This window comes from Daphnia pulicaria, chromosome 7 (genome assembly GCF_021234035.1).
Source record: "Daphnia pulicaria isolate SC F1-1A chromosome 7, SC_F0-13Bv2, whole genome shotgun sequence".
Classification (NCBI taxonomy): Eukaryota; Metazoa; Arthropoda; class Branchiopoda; order Diplostraca; family Daphniidae; genus Daphnia; species Daphnia pulicaria.
This window is the reverse complement of record NC_060919.1, coordinates 17,245,749-17,263,891: the sequence shown is the minus strand read 5'-3', so window position 1 is coordinate 17,263,891 and position 18,143 is coordinate 17,245,749. Positions and strand designations below refer to the sequence as shown.

The following is an 18,143-nucleotide window of genomic DNA, read 5'->3' as shown; positions in this document are numbered from 1 at the left end:
ATTCAGATTTTGTTCCTAGGGAGAAAAAAAAATCACCAGTTTGATCGGGATTTAATCGGATGCATGCAGAAAATAATTGATTCAATTAAAAAAGTTCAAAACCCGATAGAAAGATTTACTTTCAAAGTCAATCGACAGTGGCGCTGGTTAGATGTAGCCAAGCGTAGAATCACGTGATAAGAGTCGACCAATCACAACCGATTACTTGTTTTTTATCGTCGAAATCAGTGCTGCTAAGAAAATCTAAGCCCTTGCCAACGTAAAACATCAAACGAGTAAATTTTTTGTAACATTTCGTGTTTATCAAACACATCTTGTGATAAACTAATTTCTTATTTTTTGGTCGAGCAACGAGCCAATGACATTGAGTTAGAATATTTCGACCACAGGTGGCGCTGAAGAACATACTGCCGAAAATTTCGACGATCCAAAACTTTTAGTGGGACCGGATTTGTTACAAAGCAAAAGGCACCCGAGAGAGGGGAGTGAAAAACGTAGAGTCAAAGGGGTGGGTAGTAGTAGCTTTTTTGAAGGAACGTCAACCTTTTTTTAAAAAAGCTGCGAGGCCAAAAAGTGAAAATGGTAGTGGATTTCTGTGATTATTTCTGGGTGAGTAACGGAGTCTCTTAACGCATTGTTTAAGGCGTGCTTCTTTGCGACTGACGCACTATAGTAACCCAACAATGCAAATTGGGGAATGTCCTGTTGACGCTCTGTCGAGGCATAACCCGAGGCTTAAAAATTTCGGTCAATTTCTACCGAATGCATAAGTGCGTTGAAGAATTTGGGCGTGGAATTTGACCAATAATTTATTGTTTACAGGGAGAGAGGAACAGTGGATTTGACGTGTTGTATCATAACATGAAGTATGGCCTCGTTGCAAGCAAAGAGTTGGCGGAATTCCTCAGAGAAAGGTATGTTTTAATCTTAACCACTATGTCCTCCTGATTCTAGACAAAAGTTTTGATACATTAGATTTGTAAGACACTTTGGCACATAATGAACCAATCATATTCCATACTGTGTATGGGATCAGGCTATGCAAACATATAGTGCAGTTTTCTAGCATTATCCCACAGTTATGATGTTCTTACCGTTCCATTGTATGGTTACAGGAAGCTTGATTCTGAATAATTTTTTGTTTTATCTTTTACATAGATCTTCTCTGGAGGAAACATATAGCAAACAGTTAGGTAAATTGGCCAAGCAGTGTGGCTCGTCAACCAGCATAGCAGCTGCCAATAGTGCTACCACTAATCCAAATGGAGCTCCAAACGTCGGGCCCCTGTGTACATTTACTCCATTGTGGCAATTACTTAAAACATCCTGTGAAAAAGTGGCTCAGCTTCAGTTACAGATGGCTCAAAAGCTAAATGAAATGGTTAAAGATGTTGGCAAATACAGTGATGAACTAGCCAGGAAACACAAGGTTGTCAAGGAATCGGAAAGCAACACAGTTGAAGCTATTCAGGTATTAATCACAGTGATTCATAAGAAGCCTCTTCAGTGTGATAACCAGCCTTCTTTTTCTTCTGTCCAGCTTTTGAATCAAACCAATGTGACCTTACAACGATCAAAAGAGGCATACTTTCAACGCGGTGGGGAACTGACGAAATTGCGCCGAGATGGCTCAACATCGAACAAGGACTTGGAGCGTGCCGACACCAAATTTCGCAAGGCTGCTGAAGAGTACCGGAACTTAGTTGAAAAATACGCACAAATGCGGGAAGATTTCGAAAGAAAAATGACCGTTTCTTGCAGGGTAATTTCTATTTAGCCCAGAGGCATAGGCTTAACTGTTTTTTAATCATTTCCTCGAACTTGTGCAGCATTTTCAAGAAGTGGAAGAAGGTCATCTAAGTCAAATGCGAAATTTCCTCAACAGCTACGTTAATGTCTTGTGCAACAACTATGAAGCTATGGGACAGGTAAAATAAATTTAATTCCGGATTTGGCTTTTCTGCCGCTTACAACTTGTCTTTAAAATGCAGGTTCACGTCGATCTTCGACAGCAGTGGGATGACTTGAGTGTCGATCGACTTATGGACATGTTTGTCGTGTCCAAGATGACAGGCATGGAAAAACCTTTACCTGTAGAATTCGAAGAGTTCCCCTTGGACAGTGATCAACAACTGGGAGCAAATACTTCGAATCAACTTCCCGATTACTTGGAAGAATGGACAGCGCCCACGTCTACTACTGGCAAAGTTCGAGAAGGTAGGGCCCTCGAATCAGTTATTCCCTCTGGTGCTTGTTTATTATTATTATTATTATTATTATTTCAATTTATTTTCTGTTCTCGCTGTTGTACGTGGATTGTTTATTTTGAGTGTTTACACTAAGTGGCGCTTTGTGCCGTCTTTGGAATCAAGCGCTGGGCATAGGCTAGGCGTCTGTTCTTAACAAAGCGGCCCGCCCGTCGCTTGATTCTTTAATTTATGTGTTTTCCCCTACGTGTTTGATCATACTGATGTTTCTTTCGGTGTCGGTGTGTGTGTTGTGTGTCTCTGGCGCAAAACTCCATTGATAATTTTACCAACACACTAAATCCATCCAAAAAAATTGCCAAACAACCATCTACGAAAATCTAAAAAAAAAAGATGGAGGTGAGTCCAGGAAGAAGGTGTCAAACAAGAAGTCGTTCATCAGCAGCAGCAAGGAGGAGAAGAAGGAGAAACGAAGCAAACGAGACAGCGAAGAAGGTGGTCGAGTCGCCGGCAAACAGGGTTCCCGCCGGGCTACTTCTCTCTTGAACTTATTCACCTCCTCCTCCTCTTCCTCCCCAAATGCCCAGGGTAGGTTCCTCTCACTCACTCTCTACTCTCTCTCTCTCACTTCCACATACAGTCTTTTTCTATTTGCTCCTTTCAAAAATATTTTCCAACAAGGAAAAAAAAGCATAAAAAAAAAAGAATTGACTGACACACGTTCCCCCTTTCTCGTGAGCTCTCGCCGCGCCAATCAACAGAAACCTTATTGTATATACACTGGCGCGACTAGCACCCATGCATTACATATACAGCTTCTTTCACTTTGTGCTCGCCCTTCTTCTTATATTTTCTTTTCCTCTTTTCTTTCACAATTGTTCAGGTTTAAAAAAAAAAAAGAATCGCTCCTTTCGTTCTCTTTTGAATCTCGTAAGGGCTAGATTATCCTTCCATTTTATTCGACAGTACAAAATGGGTTTCCCGGATCTTTCGGCAAGTGGCAAGGTAAAAAAAAAAATTGGCCAGTAGGAAATCTTTTTTGTCCATCGGTAATTTAAAACAAAATTGTTGCACGAGTCGATTAGAAATTTGTTTGCCTTGCTTAGTTTTGTCGTCAACTTGTCCCTTGTCCGATTTGATATCCTTCTTGCCTGTATTGATTTTTAGTATTTCATATTCTTGATCCATCTTTTTTTTTGGAAGGGAATTTCGGGATTCTTTTGGTTTCTCTTTGAAAACCGCCACCGTGGCGAGAGCAAAAGAAAACGAGTGGACACTTGATGGGGGTATGTGTGTGAGTGTACGTGGTGCCGGTGTGACTTTCTTTTTTTTTATTTTTATTATTGGACTGATTCCTGAACACCAAACACAACGGCATGTTTTTTTTGGCTACGCGGTCGTGTGTCTGCGGTTGTGTGTGTGTGTATGTTCTTGCAGGCAAGAGCAAGGTGAAGGCATCAGGCAAGGTTCGTCCGCTCAAGGGAGGAGGTGATTCGGCGGCCGAGGAACCGATGAGTCCATCTGTGGACGTGGTGAGCGTCGCCAGCGGGCGGGGCTTGGGCGGATCAGCTCCTGCAACGCCCACTGAGGCCGAGTCGGCCACCAACCAGTCAGCCACCGGATCCTGGAGCAGGAACTCTTTGCGGGGCTCGAAATGTAATTTTCTCCGACTTTCTTCTGTCTCTCCTCGCTCATCTTGTTGTTTCACGCACCCGCCAGCAAAAATCACGTCAAAATGCACTTGCTGCCTCTTCTCCTTTCTTTAGACGTCATGGCGTGACAACTTGCGCACTCTAATTTCTGACAGGAGAACGCGGGGGCACTCTCACTTCTTGTACCATTTTCGAGTGGCAGCAGCAAAGACGAGTGGATGTTTTATCTCAATACTGATCGAAAGATTCTATCAAAGGGATTTTCATTGACATACTTAATCAAAATCGCAAGGGAATAATTAATTTCGTCGATGCATCCACTCGTGAATGACGCATACACTCGAGCACACGCGGAATGACGACTGGGATTTCGGGGGTTGCAAATCAGCGAAAAAACCCAACTTGGAAATTCGGTTTGGGCGACACATGGCACAATATTTTGCTTGTATCCTTCTTTTTCTTGTATGTAGAACGACAAATTGCTTGCGGTGATTGCGTTTTTGGCTTGTTTATTATTAGTGTTATTATTCTTTGGATTGGCTTTTTTCCCTCTAACTGACTGATCCTTCTTCTGGTCTATTTACCAAAAACAATGGCGGCGGTGCTCTCTGCGATTTTTTCCCCGTCTAATGCCCAGTGATTGACGTCTCATGCGTCTACGCTTCAGACTTCTCTCTTCTTTCCTGACATTCAGTTCTACACACTATCAATGTTGACGAATTTCCTTTACGTAGCTCGGCGGAACTCCCCTCAACCCTCTCCCAGCGACTCTACTCCTTTTTTTTATTAATTAAATTTTTCAAATCGTAATTTTTTTTTCATTCTTTATTGATTCAATGAGGCTGATCCGTTTGCCGCGTTTCTTATTCTTGTTCTATGTTTGCAGTCAGCCAGCATTTCCGTTGTTCACGTAGAAGTGACATGATTGATGACGTCAGGTCCCAGTAATTAACGGGACCGGTGTTGATGTTCAAATTTCCAAACTGACCAGCTAGTTCGTATATCCCTCTTGCTCTTCCTTACGCTCGACATAGTCAAAACAAACAAAAAATAACAAATTCTGGAAGAGAAAAAGTCGGATTCTTAAACGCCAATTTGGATGGCATGGATCGAGGAAAAAATGGTGGATTTGTATAATCACATTTTAAACTTAAGTACTTTGATTTGAAAAAAAAAAATACCCTCTCCCCTTCATGCTTTATTTGTGTTTTATCCTTTTTATCTTTACCGCCAATTTGAAATTCAGTTTTCATCCAGATTATTATTATAACTCGGAATGGGTTTGGTGTTGAGCTGCCTATTTTTCTCAGATTATTTCCTTCGTGAATTATTTTTCTGTTGTTGTTGAATTTTTTCTCAAAACAACACAACAACTGCAACTGTTAAAGTTCAACAACAACAAAAACTGTTTCTAAATAAATCACAGACGAATCGCCTCCTCGCTCTTCCACATCGTCCTCCGCCAATACTTCCATCTCCGGATTGGGGATCGCTTCTTGGACTGCAGGTGAAACTTGCTCCCTCTATCTCTTTATTTTATTTCTTTCTACTTTTTCAAACAAACAAAAGAAAAATCATTCAAACAATCGGACAAACAAAACAAAACACAATGCTTTCGGTTTAATATTTCTACTCACTTGTCTGTTTTTGTTTTTATTGATTTAATTTGTCTCTTCAACAAAAAAAAAAGAGAAAAAAGAACGGGAGAGTCTTAAAAAATCATTTCTTGTATTTCTCTATCGTTTCAAAACGCATGCTCTATCCTCCTCCTCCTCCTTGTACTGGGAGAGAACTTTGGGTTTCTTTATTTATTATTATTATTTTGTAGATTTTTTCCCCTTTATTGTTTAGATTTTTTCCGCATAGCCAGCAATCCTGCTTTCTATCGATTTATTATTTAAAATTTGTTTTTCTACTCCCCGCTAGCCCCTGTTTTTTTCTTTTGCGTTCTCGATGTCGTGTGAGTCGCATTCCGTCGTTGTTGTTATACTTCTTCTTTTGTTTTCTACTAGTTTACGTCTAGCACATTTAGATTTCAGATCGATCCGGTAAGATCGATGGTAGATAACCGGGGGGAGGAGGATCTCATTGAATGTTTCCGTGTTGTTTTTATTTATTGTTCTCTCTCACGGTAAACAAAAACAAAGAAAACACATCGAAATCGTCTTTTTTTTCTCTCTTTTTTATAACTTTTGGGGTTTTGGTTTTTTGAATAATTCACATCCCTGTTTGTTGTTTCTTTGTCAGTCGAGTGGGAAGGGGCGTAGTGAGATTGGGGCGGATGTCCCGCGTGCAAGAGGGAGTCGTTGCCCTCGAATCGGAAGTGTGATGGGCTTTGATATCTGACTCTTAATATCTTTTTTTTTTTGTTTGTTTATTTTCCCTCCTTTTTTCTCGATTTGCCCTTTCAACATTCGTATCGTTGTCATCGGTTGGTTGGTTGCCGTTGTGGTTTCCCTTTGTTTCCCTACGCGGACTCATCATCATCATCATCCTCGTCATCACTCTTTTGGTGGAATGCTTGCCATCCGGCGAATGGCGACAATGGCAGGGTTTTTGAAGAGCCGCCGTGACCGCCGAAAGGAAAAAGACAAGGACAAGAACAAGGTGTCGAAAAAGAAGCGCGATTCGGATGCATCCAGCATTAAGAGCGACGGCGAGCCCAACCTGACCGGCTCGGCAACGGGAGTCGCCGTCGTGAGTGGAGGAAGCAATGTTTCTAGCGGCAACATCACTCTTGGAGGAGGTGTGGGTAGCGGCGGCGGCGGCAGTGGTCAAGATAGTAGCAGTTTCGGACGTGAAAAAGAGCGCCGCGAAGACAAGGATGAAAGTCCGTTGTACTCGACTGGCGACACGGCGTCCGACAGCGCCGTTAAAGTCGACGACGAAGGCTACACAATTCGACCGCGAGATGAAACGTGGAATGCGGAGAAAACCAGCGGTTTCTACTCGAGTTCCGACGCTGATTCGGGTAATTAAATTTGTGGTTCTTTCTCCATGGGGGAGGCGGTGGTTTAATAATAATAAAAACACACACAGAAAGCTAAACTTTCCAGACCGTTGCATTGATTGAAATTAACTTTTTTGTGTCAACCGCAGATGACGAGCCGGAGAGAAAATTGCACGTTGAAATCAAACCCATTACCAACGGATCCAATTTGCCAAGTGCCACGGTTGATGAACTGAAAGCGACCATTGAAGGATTCAATATCAACACTTCCATGTTCAACACTGCCGTAAGTTTTTTTATTTTTTGAGTTTGCTAAAATGAGTTAACTGGTTGTTAAACTACTTTTATGTCTTCCGAACAACTCGCTGTGACGTTGTTAGGCTAAAAAGAACACTTCCATGGATTCCTATTCGACATCTCAACTGAGTATGGGGTAAGGAGACAAGAAAGGAACCAGTTCTCAAAATATGTCGCTTAATCTTCCTTTTTATGATGTCTATTTTGGGGTTTCGCAGGAAATCGAGTAGCGATCTAGTCGGTCTAAACCTATTTCACAGTCCTACTAATTCCAACACTTCTACCCCGACCGGCACTGTCGCTGCTGGAGGCCAGTCCTTTGGTTCCATGATGTCACCCACTGGAACGGGTTCGCCCTCCAACCGGCATAATACGGCCACACCTGGTACTAAACATTTCCCGATCCCACGCTGAAATCACTTAATGAATTGATTGATTTACTAGCAGCCTGTGCAGGTGAAGATCTGTTTGATGAAGTGGGCGAAATCGTTCCTGCATTACCTCCTAAACAGGGAAGGTTGCAAGCTCCCAACTCCCGAGGCAGCACGCCCACTCTTGGCACTATCGCCGTCCCACGCCCGCCTTCTCGCAAAGGAATGGAGGTAAAATGAACAAAGGAAAAGAGGGAAAAAGAAAATAAGCTTAAGGCTTGTCGACTGCCATGGTCGGAAGGACTGATGAAAGATTCCCGTTGATCCTCTAGAAATGAGAGAGAGAGAGTAGAATACCATGTAATGCAGTGTCACTGGATTAATCTTGTGTGTCTTTATATAAAAACAGACCACTGCTCGTTTGGCAGCCGCCAGTCCTCTCACACTCCAGTCGTCGCCAGCTCCTAGTGCCAACACATATTCAACTAACATAGCGCGAGCTGATTCCGTTCTGAGCCTCGACTTTAGATCTGGTGAGTGATTGATGGATGAAATGAAAAAAAAGGGGCGATCGTTTCATCTTGTTTGATCGACTTAAACTCATTTCCAGGTGTATCGACCTCGCCGACGTCACTGAGCCGACCGGGATCGAGATCGGCTGGTCCGTCGCCGTTAACCGTCAGCATGCCTTCGACGGGAAGTGCAGGAGCTGTCGACAGTATCCCACTTGCAGTTGCATTCCAAGAGGTTGTTCACGCCCTGTTCCGCGGAACCGACGAGGCGAGGTAAATAGGATCGTTATTTTTGAGCTCTCTGTCTTAGCAATTTGAAATGAGCAACGAATTGAATTAAACCAATTTCATTCGCAGATGCCAAGTCCGGATCAGCGGCGACATGATGCTCTCATTTCCAGCTGGTTTGGTCCAGTTGATCAATGCACAGCCTAATCATAACATACCGCCCATATCATTCCGAATTCGTAATTATCAAAATCTGGAGAACGTTGTTCCCAACAAACAAGTGCTCAACATGTGAGTATCCGTTGCAAACTTCCTTGCTATCTAAATCGATCCCTCTAATCCTTTGTTCCTTTGGCTCGCCCTCAGGGAACAAGATCTGATGAGCGTCGAGCCAGTGTTCCATTTCAACATGCCACAGTTAACTTTGCTTCTCAAACGGCAAGCCGAACAAAATCCTTCGGCGTCCTACTTCAATGTGGATATCCTCAAGGTACACAAACATGAAAGAGTAGAGGGGGGGGGGGTCGGGGTAAACTCTCTCCTGACTGCAATTTCAATAGACTTTTCTCTTTTTAAAACGTATTTAATATTGACGACTCTCTCTCTCTCTTTTTGTGCTTCCCTTTGGAAATGATTTAGTATCAAGTGAAGGCTCAGAGTGGCACAGGCTCAGCGCCGTTGCACTTGGTGGCCTATTGGAAGTGCGAGCCGTCGCAAACGGACGTACGTTTGGACTACAAATTCAACGCCCACGCCCAAGTAACGCCGGCTCCGCTGCGCAATCTCATGATTTCCGTACCGATCGAAGGAGCTGTGACGTCGATGCAAGCCAAACCGCAAGGAGAATGGCAAGTTGAATGTTTTTTTTGTTTTATTTGTATTATTTTTGTTTTTTCCCCTATTACTACCCCCGTTCGTCAACTGATTGGATTACGTTGATTTCATGGCTGGAAATTCTCTGATCCACACACGTGCAGGATGGGAAATAGTAATCGCGCTCTTTGGAAGCTACCGGAAATGTCGCTGGAAGCGGATGGTGCCAACATGGGCTCAATACGAGCCCGTTTCAACGTCAGCGGCAGTTCGGGCAGCCCGACGACAATCACTGCTCACTTTGGTTGCGACGGCTCGACCATGTCTGGCGCTGAAATGGATTTAGTCTCGACGGGCTACCGGACATCCTTGGTCAAAAGACGTTTCGTCGCCGGTGAGTTGACATTTTCGTCTTGTTTTTTTGTCTTTTTAAGTCATTGATCCACTCTCGGTCTTATTTGAATTCATTTCCTATTTTTTTAAAGGTAAATATCTGTGCGAAGCTGAGGCTTCAGCTCTGCAGAACAATCGTTACGCGGCACCGCCGGGCCCGACTTCCACCGAATGCTGAAATAAATTCTTAGAACCTGATTGAAGCAAAGTCACGAAGGGTAACCAAAACTCGCATCTAATCGAATTGGAAGGAATCTTCTCTTTTAGACACACATATTCTACTGTATACATACCTTTAAAAAAAAAAAATAGAAAAAACAAAACAAAAAATCGGTAACCCCCCAAACTCTCGACGCTCTTCCTCCCCTCCCTCACATCCAAATTTTTAAACCAACAAAAAAAAAATATTGATTAATAATAATAATTAATAAGTAATGGGTCAAACCATTTGTTGTCTTGTTCAGCAGCAATAGCAGCAAACCAACCGATTTGCACGTTGAAAAAAAAAAATTGTTACATGTAAAGCTGCCTTACCTTGAAAAGGGCAAGACATCACTTTATCTTCTTATATTTGCCCCTTTTTCCCTCGTTTCCTGTTTCTTCTTAATTTTTTGGGTCATAATACGATACAAACTACAAAACAAACAAAAAATATACTTATTTTTGTAAATAAACTGCCAATCCGTTCTATATATATACGTACATCTAAAGACCGAATTTGAGTACATGGTGATTGCTATTTGTGTCGATGGCGAACGTGTCACGTTTGGATGTTTCTACCTCTTTTTCTTTTTAGATATTCCGGCCGCAGTCTGATCCCATCCCACTCACCGAGTTTGTGCACGCACAATGTGTTGATTGTCTATACCACTGCGGTTTTTGTTTCTCGCTAGTGCTTCTCCATTATGAAGGAAACAAGAAAGATGGAGGGGGCCGATGCGACGTCTTTTCTCCGAAAGAAGAAGAAGTATTCGTCGAGGAGAAATATATACAAAAGGACGGACGACAGTGTCTGTAACGTGAAGAGTGCGGCCCAGATAGATAAAGCTTTGGCACACTGTCATTGCAAAAGAGAAATAGTCGTTGATGGTCACGAAATGGTCGTGTGGACGAAAAGAAAATGCGGAAAGAAGGAGGGTTGTGCAGGACTGGAATTGTTTTCTTCTCGTATCGCAAGGCACGGGTGCAACGGACGTGGTTAAGTGGCGATATCAAGCCAAGGACACAAGCTGTTACGTCAATTTTTGTTTTATTTTCTGTTTTTTTTTTTTGTTTTTGTTTCCTTTTTTTCAGTTGTAAGATCGGGACCACAGATGGCTCGCTACATGTAGGGAAGGGTGACAAAATAGTTGTGCCCGGCCATGCCCGTTTGTGCGCGCGCATCCGTCGCTGAGGGAAGAGATAGAAAAGAGACTTGCGCGTCTGGTCGTCGACATGGCCCCCGATATTTTTCTCTCTCTCCTTCTGTGCGCTGTGTGACACGAGCGGCGCAGCAGATGCGTCAACATCGTTTGGCCCAGCCGTTTTTGTCGGTCGGTCGGTCGGCAGCCATCATAGATAGCGGACCCGAGTTCGTCAGTCGCTCGGACTTGATTCACCCGAACGGGGTTACTACACACACGCCTGCCCCATTCACAGTTCAGGCAGCTGCTGTTGTTTGGGTTGTTTGACCGAAAAGAGAGAGAAAATCGTCGACAACAGCAACAACTAAAGTGCCTTTTTGACTCGTTTGCAAAAGCAGCAACGTGAATGGACGAAAAACGGAACGTCTAGCTCGAAAATAGTTCGACGAGTGTCGTCGGCATTCGTTGAATTCGTTTCGACTAACGTGTGTGCTCGTGTTTGTTTAGTTGGTGTCGCAAACAGTGTCGTCTACGTGTGCCTGTTTGTGACGAGCGCTGAGTATAGTTGTGCCTGTGTGTCTGTGTGTGTGCGTCTGACGTGGACACATACATACACACACTCACGCGATTCGTCTTCTCTTCTTCGACTAGACAGTCGGACGAAACCGACGGGCGACTTGACTCAACCGCGCCGATATTTTACTGGCGGTTGGCAGACGAACATCGAGAGTGAGCTGAGCAAGCAGTAGCAGCAGAAGCATCTGAATTCATTTCCTTTTTATTGCACGACCGTTACCACTAGCAACCCAACCAAGAAGAGTGAGAGATCTAGTCGCAGACACAGGAAGGAAAAAGGTTAGTTTCCATTTGTTCTTATCGGATCAACCCGACATTTGGTGTGTAAAATGTCACGTCGTTGGCCGTTTGCTTTGAGATCGACTCTCTTTGTGTTTGTCCGGTTATTTATAGCAGATATTATGTGAAAAAAGCACATGAGCCTTTTTTTTTATTGATACCACAAAAGACAGTGTGTTGTTCCGGAGCCGCGGAATTTCGTTCGATGTTTGCGTTTGTGTGCGGCTTTCTTCCCCCCCCCCCTTTTTTCTTGTCAAACTTATTTGCTGTGAGTTGCCCTGTGTGTAGGACTTAATCCGTATTGATTTTGGGTTCTTGTCGGTTGCTGCGGGTGTGAGTAACGACCATGATTTACACTCCTCCCTCCTTATTTATTTTTATATATAAACGGGAATAAAGAAAAAGAATTGATATGCTCGTGGGGTTGTTTCGGGCAATTTTCGCATCGCCACAAAAGTTTTTTATTTGTTGACTTTCAATTCGTTTGGACTCGATACATTTTTCCGCTCTTCGTTTATTTCGACCTCTTGTTTGTCGAGCCAATAACGCAAACGAACAGTTGTGTGTGACTTTGGTCGACCCTCTTTGCGTCGGATATAGCGACGTAACAAATGAAACTGCTGATCAAACATCTTTTTCTTTTCTCTTTTTCTTCTTCTTGCACCCCGCATCCGTTATTTTGGTGGGGGAAATTTATTTATTTATGATAGAATTCCACGATAAAGGCAGGAAATTGCTGTTTGGTTTCTTTAAGGCTTACCTCATTTGAAATCTACATTTGTTATAATATAAAGGCAAAAGTTTGTTTTTTATATATATATCCTAACCCCAAGTTGACAGCTTTTCATATATTTCACTTGATCCTGATCCGCCCACCAGCCGGCGACATTTGATTAGTTAGATCGAACAAGAAAGTTTCAGAAGGGTGGAAGAGGCGAAGGACTTGTAGTCATGTAACAGAGTATCGTGCAGGGCGAGTAGTATAGTAGTATAGTAGTTGTAGTCCCGCTCGACTTGCTCTGCAACGTCCTTCCACCACTTTGGGATGCATCCACGAGGAAAATGGGGCGGAGGAGGAGGAGTGTGGGGAGGATTCAAAAGTCGTGATCGAGTCAAGAAGAGACCAGCAGGCTTCCAACTCCCCAAAAGAAGAAGACAAAAATGGTTCGGAATCGGTTGCACTAACAACGCAGCAGCACAGGGTACTCCGGATGTGAAACTACAATAGTAGAGAGGAGGAAAGATTGTGAAGCGGAGACATATATAATATCAACATCTAAAATATAGAATACAAAGTTTTCTTTCCTTTTATTTTTTGTTCTCACAGGGACGAGAGTTTTTACCAATTTAGTAAACGAGAGCTGTTTTTTTTTTCTTGTATAAGGAAAAAGGTTATCTGACTAAATATTAGATTTTGGCTTATATTTTTCCTTTTCGCTGTTTTTGTTTCCAAGTATTACGTTAACTTTGAGACTTTCTTTTTTCGTGCACGCATATAGAATAACTCTCTTGTATACATTTAGAGAGATATACTTATATATATATATATATCTGTGTGTGTGTGTGTGTGTGTGTGCACTATGGATGGAACCACCTCGTATTGATCGTCGCTTGCGTTGAGCAGAGCTCCCGAAAGGAGAGAGCGGCGACCGGGGGTATATACGTAGAAATGGGAAAGGGCGGGTTGGGCGATGGAGGGGGAGGGTGGTTGACGGGAGCGTGAAAAGCACACTATCCATGCTACATACCAGAGAGAGTATACAGTACTTACTACAACCGATCGCTATAGCCAGAGAGAGAGAAAGTTATTTTATTATTTTATTTTTTTCCATCTTACTATTTTTGTTTTTTACTTTATCCGCCAGTGACTATATTCTCTGCGCCAAACCAGTGAATAGGCTACAACAAACATCATTCACAAGACACAAGGAGGCCTCGTGCCAAAAAAGACATGCATGGGAATCTTGTCTGAAACTTTGTTTATCAATAATGCGTCACCGTTACATGGATGGCGTTCCGAGCACTGTGCAAAAAGCCATTAAACACGCGTAAGGGAGAGAGTCGTCACAAATATCGGTATTTTATTTTCCGTGGGTTACTCTCCTTTTTTTCTATTCTTTCCCTGACTTTTTGTTGCTGCTACCATAGACCAGCAGCTACCCTTCATTCGGTCGATAAAAACCACTCAACAATCCTCTTGGCTGCACTGTTCGTTAACGAGTCTTCAGAGCGATGGAAAAAGAGAGAGAGAGAGATCCGCGCGGGTCTTTCCTTTTTTTCCCGCTTCAATTGTTTGCACTGCGATGAAAAATTGTAATCCATCCAGCTCGGTTTCTACAAATCAAACAAAAAATAAAAAAAAGGGGGGAAAACATTTCTTCTGGTGTGCTGAAATAGTCATGTGTAACGCGCTGAAAGCGGAGCCCGTTGTTGTGACTTGGTGCCAATCATCACCTGAAATCGGCGTCTGAATTTCATCCTTTTGTGTCTTGGGTATCACGCCCAACTTCACACTGGATATCGATCCCGATCCAAATGAAATGGCGAAAATTTCTCAGGCGAAAAAAAAAAAAGAGGAGAAAAAAAAGGAATTCATTAGCAGAAACTGCATCCAAGGATTCGTCATGGCGTCGTCCCTATTGTCTCATCCAGACGCTGGGTTTCTTATTGTGAGTGACGAACAACGGCGTCGAGGAAGAAACGCTAATCATTAAAACATTTTCCAAAGAATCCGCCATCATTGTCCGAGGAATTTCTTCATTTCGAGCAAAATGCAAATTCCTGCCGATTTTTCAAATTAAAAAATTTCAAAAAAATAAAAAATCAAAACAAATGGCGAATATTTTCGTACTCGTTCAACTTTGACGTCTTAGATTTCAACCGTGGATCAGAGAAGAGATTATGATGGGCCAATCGGTAATGACCTGCTCAAATAATCTCTCGTCTTCGTCGTGTATAAAGGAAAGCTCCTTAGCATATCTCATTGTCATTCATGGCGTCGATGTCGGTTCGTTCACACCTAACTCGAAGACCGGCTACAGAATTTTACCAGCTCGCATGACGCACGTTCTTGTAATACGTCCGCCGAAATCCAAAGTGTCCGCGTCCCGGTCTTCCTCCGCCGAAAACTGTAGCAAAGTTGAGAATGATGGCATTGTAACAGGCGGAAGATATTAACGTCCTCTCCAACTCACCCTGGGCGGATGACGAGAGTTTGAATTATCGATCATCATCATCTTTGAACTGGTAGTACCATGGTAACTAGTAGTTGTCCTCTTTCACTGCAACTTCCGGCTGTCAGAGATCCGAATTTATAGTTTTGAATGGCCCGCCGCACTGACCGAGATACGGAGGAGCAACTTGCTCGCTCCATCCGGATTATATGACCAGTCCTTTTTTTTTGGCTGGATAGGGGGTATGTATGGCGAACGGATAAGATTCCCTGGCCGTTGCCCGGAATTGGGCAACTTTCCTGTTGACACACTAGTACACGTAGCAACACACAGAGTCCGGAAGAGAATGGAGAGGACAGCTCGGCGGCTCTTGGCGGCTCTTGTTTGCCGAACAAACTGCCACAGAGACCCGTGGCATCGGCGTTTGTTGTTTTGTGGGAGAAACTCTCGGAAACTCTCTCTTTCACTCCCTGAGCCGTCGTGAGTGGCGGAACGTGGCCAGAATTTTCGTGTGCTCCTATTTAGACTATATCGTCCTCCTCCTCGCCGGCCCTTTCATCTAGGCTCGATTCACTTACCGTTTATAAGCCGTGCGTCATCTCTTTATCTCCGAAAAACACCGAGACATGTTACAAAGGCTTGCATTGACTTGTCCGACGGCCCAGATTGCGCAGCCTGTGGTGTGTGTGTCGGCCCGAAGAACAAGGAATAACACAGCTCGGACCCTGGCTGTACAAGATCTTATTAAATCTCCATGTTGTGAATCCTTATTGCAAAGCCAATTCATTCACCGTCGGTCCGTGTCCTTTCATTTCGCCGAAATTGATCCTCGATTGAATATCCCAAGTTTCAGAAGAATTGGCCCGAAATATTATTACTAAAGATGTAGAAACACATTTTTTTTGGCAAGAAATGGAATCTTGAGAAAATGAAGAAGAAAAGTAGACGAAGGAGACAAACTAAAAAAAAGTAAAAATAAAAAAAATATCTTTTGTTGATTCGGTTTGACAGAGCGAAAAGAATCGACCAGCTGGGCACGCCCTTTACGCATATTGATCTGAGGGAGACCCGACGATGTTATCCGAAGCCAAACGCTGACCTGCCTCTTTTTATTCTGGCCCGGCTGGCCGCCGGCTCAGTATGTGTGCGTCCCACCTCTTTTTCTATCCCCCCCTTCAGTTGCCTTTGTACAGTTCCATCTCTCAATAACACTAGCCGGTTGTCCCGAATATTCAGTTAGATCTATATTTTTTTGGAACACCAAAGTGATTTTATTATTTCGGACTGCAAGCACGGAACTGATGTTATTGAGTCCATGTTAAAACGGACGATTGATCTCTTCGTCCCTTCAATTTTCTTGTGACCCCCTTGACGTCGGACCCCTTAAAAAAAAGGAGCACCTTCTCTTCCCGGGAGGACGAGATCTCTTATTTCCGTGAGTTGTTTTCCTTTGTCGCTGTATCGTGCAGCTGTCGGGAGTGAACGCGGGGGATTGAAGACTTTGCCCTCGCTTTTTGACTGGCTCCATTTCAATTCCGCGTTGTCTTCTTCTTCTTCTTATATACACACACACACAGTTTGCCAAGTTGATTCTTTTTTCTTCTTCGGGGGGTTGTTTATTGCCGGGCTCTTCTATCTCTCTCTCTCGCATTTCTTTCAAGCGTGGATTTTTATTTGAACGGAGAGAGCGATCACTACTCTTATTCGGGTACGATTTCGTCGACTGAAAATGAAGCACATTCACGGCGTCAGAGTTAATTGGATCGTTTATTCCGAAAGTCGAGCTTGACGCAACGACCGCTCACAATGGCCATCCCCCACTCGTTTCTTTCTCTTTTTCTTGCCATTCGTCACGTATACTCTTAAACGGACACGTCCCAACGTGAGAGTTGGAGTTGTGGCACGAATTGGATTTCAACAAAGTGCTCTAAGAAATCTCTGCTTCGGAATTTTCTGTTTTCCCCGCCTCGGTTTAACCGCAACGAATTATCTCACGAATGGGCTTGCGAATGGGCCAGACAGCTGTGCTGGTTTAGAACTGCGTGAATGAAAAAAAAAATAATAATAATAAATAAGTTTGAATGATTAGAGTTTTCCGTTTATTGCGGCGTAGAGTTTCCGAGAAGAAAACCAAAACCAAAGTTTCGATGGGGAAATGTCTCGAATAAGTTGCGTGTGCAATTCCACCGATGGACCTGGTTGTTGCTGGCGATTGGCGTCGAGCATAAAGGCTATTGGGCTTATATATGTACTGGTATCTAATTGAATCCCCAAAAGTTGTTGACAAAGACTTAGTTTCGGTGCATGTGATATATCTCTCTTCGTCTAATATTTGATTATGAAATAACACGGCGCTGCTGGAGAGACTAGGCTACTCTCTCGCTCGCTACAAAACTGACAGTTACTCGAAGCCAACTAAGAGGAAAGTTGGGCTTCTAGACGAATGTGTTATTGTGCTATTGCTGGTTCTGTCAAGATTTTTCGTGCCTACCTCGTACCCGGCTCGCTTGAATTATTTCTCCGGTAGATTTTTTTACAGTTCAATAGCTGGTGAACTTTACGAAGCATAGCACAACTCACCAAGGTCGGACTTCAGTAGATCTGCCATCAAAAGTTTACAGCTTATTAGAGCGAATGTTCGGACCCTGTACCCTGGGATTGGGAGATATCAAGCGCAAAACTTTAAGCCGGTTGCTTTTTGTTTTGACATCAAAAGAAAATTGAATTCAACGTCAGATAACCGGGGGGGACTAGTATAGGCTAGTACGGAAATTATTTTGGTGAATAGTTAATGAGCATAACGGGCGACGACCGCTGGAATACATTTTGCCTTTGCCCTTTGTCATAATAATTCCCACTCGACATTATAAGCGAGCTAGCTGTCTCACTCCTTTGTTGGTGACTGTTATATGTTTTGCAGAGTAATTAGCATCGCTGGCTGCTGGCAAGCTTGTTATCATATCGATCCCAAGATGCTCCGAGTCAATATTGACTCTTCGTCTAGTCGGAGAAAAAAAGCGATGTGTACAAACATCCGACCCCTCAAGCCAAAACTCCCACATTTGTCATGTCCGGATAATATTTCCACGATTAAAAAGGGCGAAACCTTGCGGTGGCCTCGTCGCCCTACATTAGTACATTGTTGCTGCAGTGTCTCTCTGTCTGTCTTTCTCCTCCCACGCTCCTCCTTATTAGCACGTAATCCCGCATGCATCGACTAACATCATGCATACATATTGTATCCAGCTAGTGTTCTCATTGTACAGTAGGTACATTCAAGTGTGTACTGTTCACATCGATCGAGGGGGAGAGAGACTCGCCTATAAAGAACGTCACATCTATTGCGATT

General features: G+C 43.3%; 1 protein-coding gene across 5 annotated transcripts; it reads left to right on the top strand.

Moving 5' to 3' along the window:
- Positions 1-455: 455 nt before the first annotated feature.
- On the top strand, positions 456-10,097 carry LOC124348844 (F-BAR domain only protein 2-like). 5 transcript variants are annotated; one of them, XM_046799179.1, is made up of 21 exons: positions 456-609; positions 823-914; positions 1,159-1,471; positions 1,541-1,762; positions 1,830-1,928; positions 1,992-2,217; positions 2,601-2,795; positions 3,645-3,863; positions 5,286-5,366; positions 6,411-6,830; positions 6,959-7,095; positions 7,190-7,242; positions 7,325-7,491; positions 7,554-7,708; positions 7,887-8,010; positions 8,088-8,262; positions 8,347-8,508; positions 8,584-8,707; positions 8,857-9,065; positions 9,195-9,424; positions 9,516-10,097. In XM_046799179.1, exons 1-21 carry the CDS (start codon positions 580-582, stop codon positions 9,599-9,601), a joined length of 3,519 nt encoding a protein of 1,172 aa, XP_046655135.1. In that variant the 5' UTR covers positions 456-579; the 3' UTR covers positions 9,602-10,097. The 5 variants fall into 5 exon arrangements, with proteins under 5 accessions (XP_046655135.1, XP_046655134.1, XP_046655136.1 ...); XM_046799178.1 differs by having other exon boundaries at positions 7,551-7,708; XM_046799180.1 differs by lacking the exon at positions 5,286-5,366 and having other exon boundaries at positions 7,551-7,708.
- The last annotated feature ends 8,046 nt before the right edge of the window (positions 10,098-18,143 follow it).

What these genes read in the sequence shown, in the direction of transcription:
- LOC124348844 (XM_046799178.1), top strand. Translation starts at nt 580, where the DNA reads ATGGTAGTGGATTTCTGTGATTATTTCTGG. An exon ending in CTCTTTGCGGGGCTCGAAAT is followed by an intron (nt 3,864 to 5,285) that starts GTAATTTTCTCC and finishes AATAAATCACAG; the next exon opens with ACGAATCGCCTCCTCGCTCT. An exon ending in ACATCTCAACTGAGTATGGG is followed by an intron (nt 7,243 to 7,324) that starts GTAAGGAGACAA and finishes GGGGTTTCGCAG; the next exon opens with GAAATCGAGTAGCGATCTAG.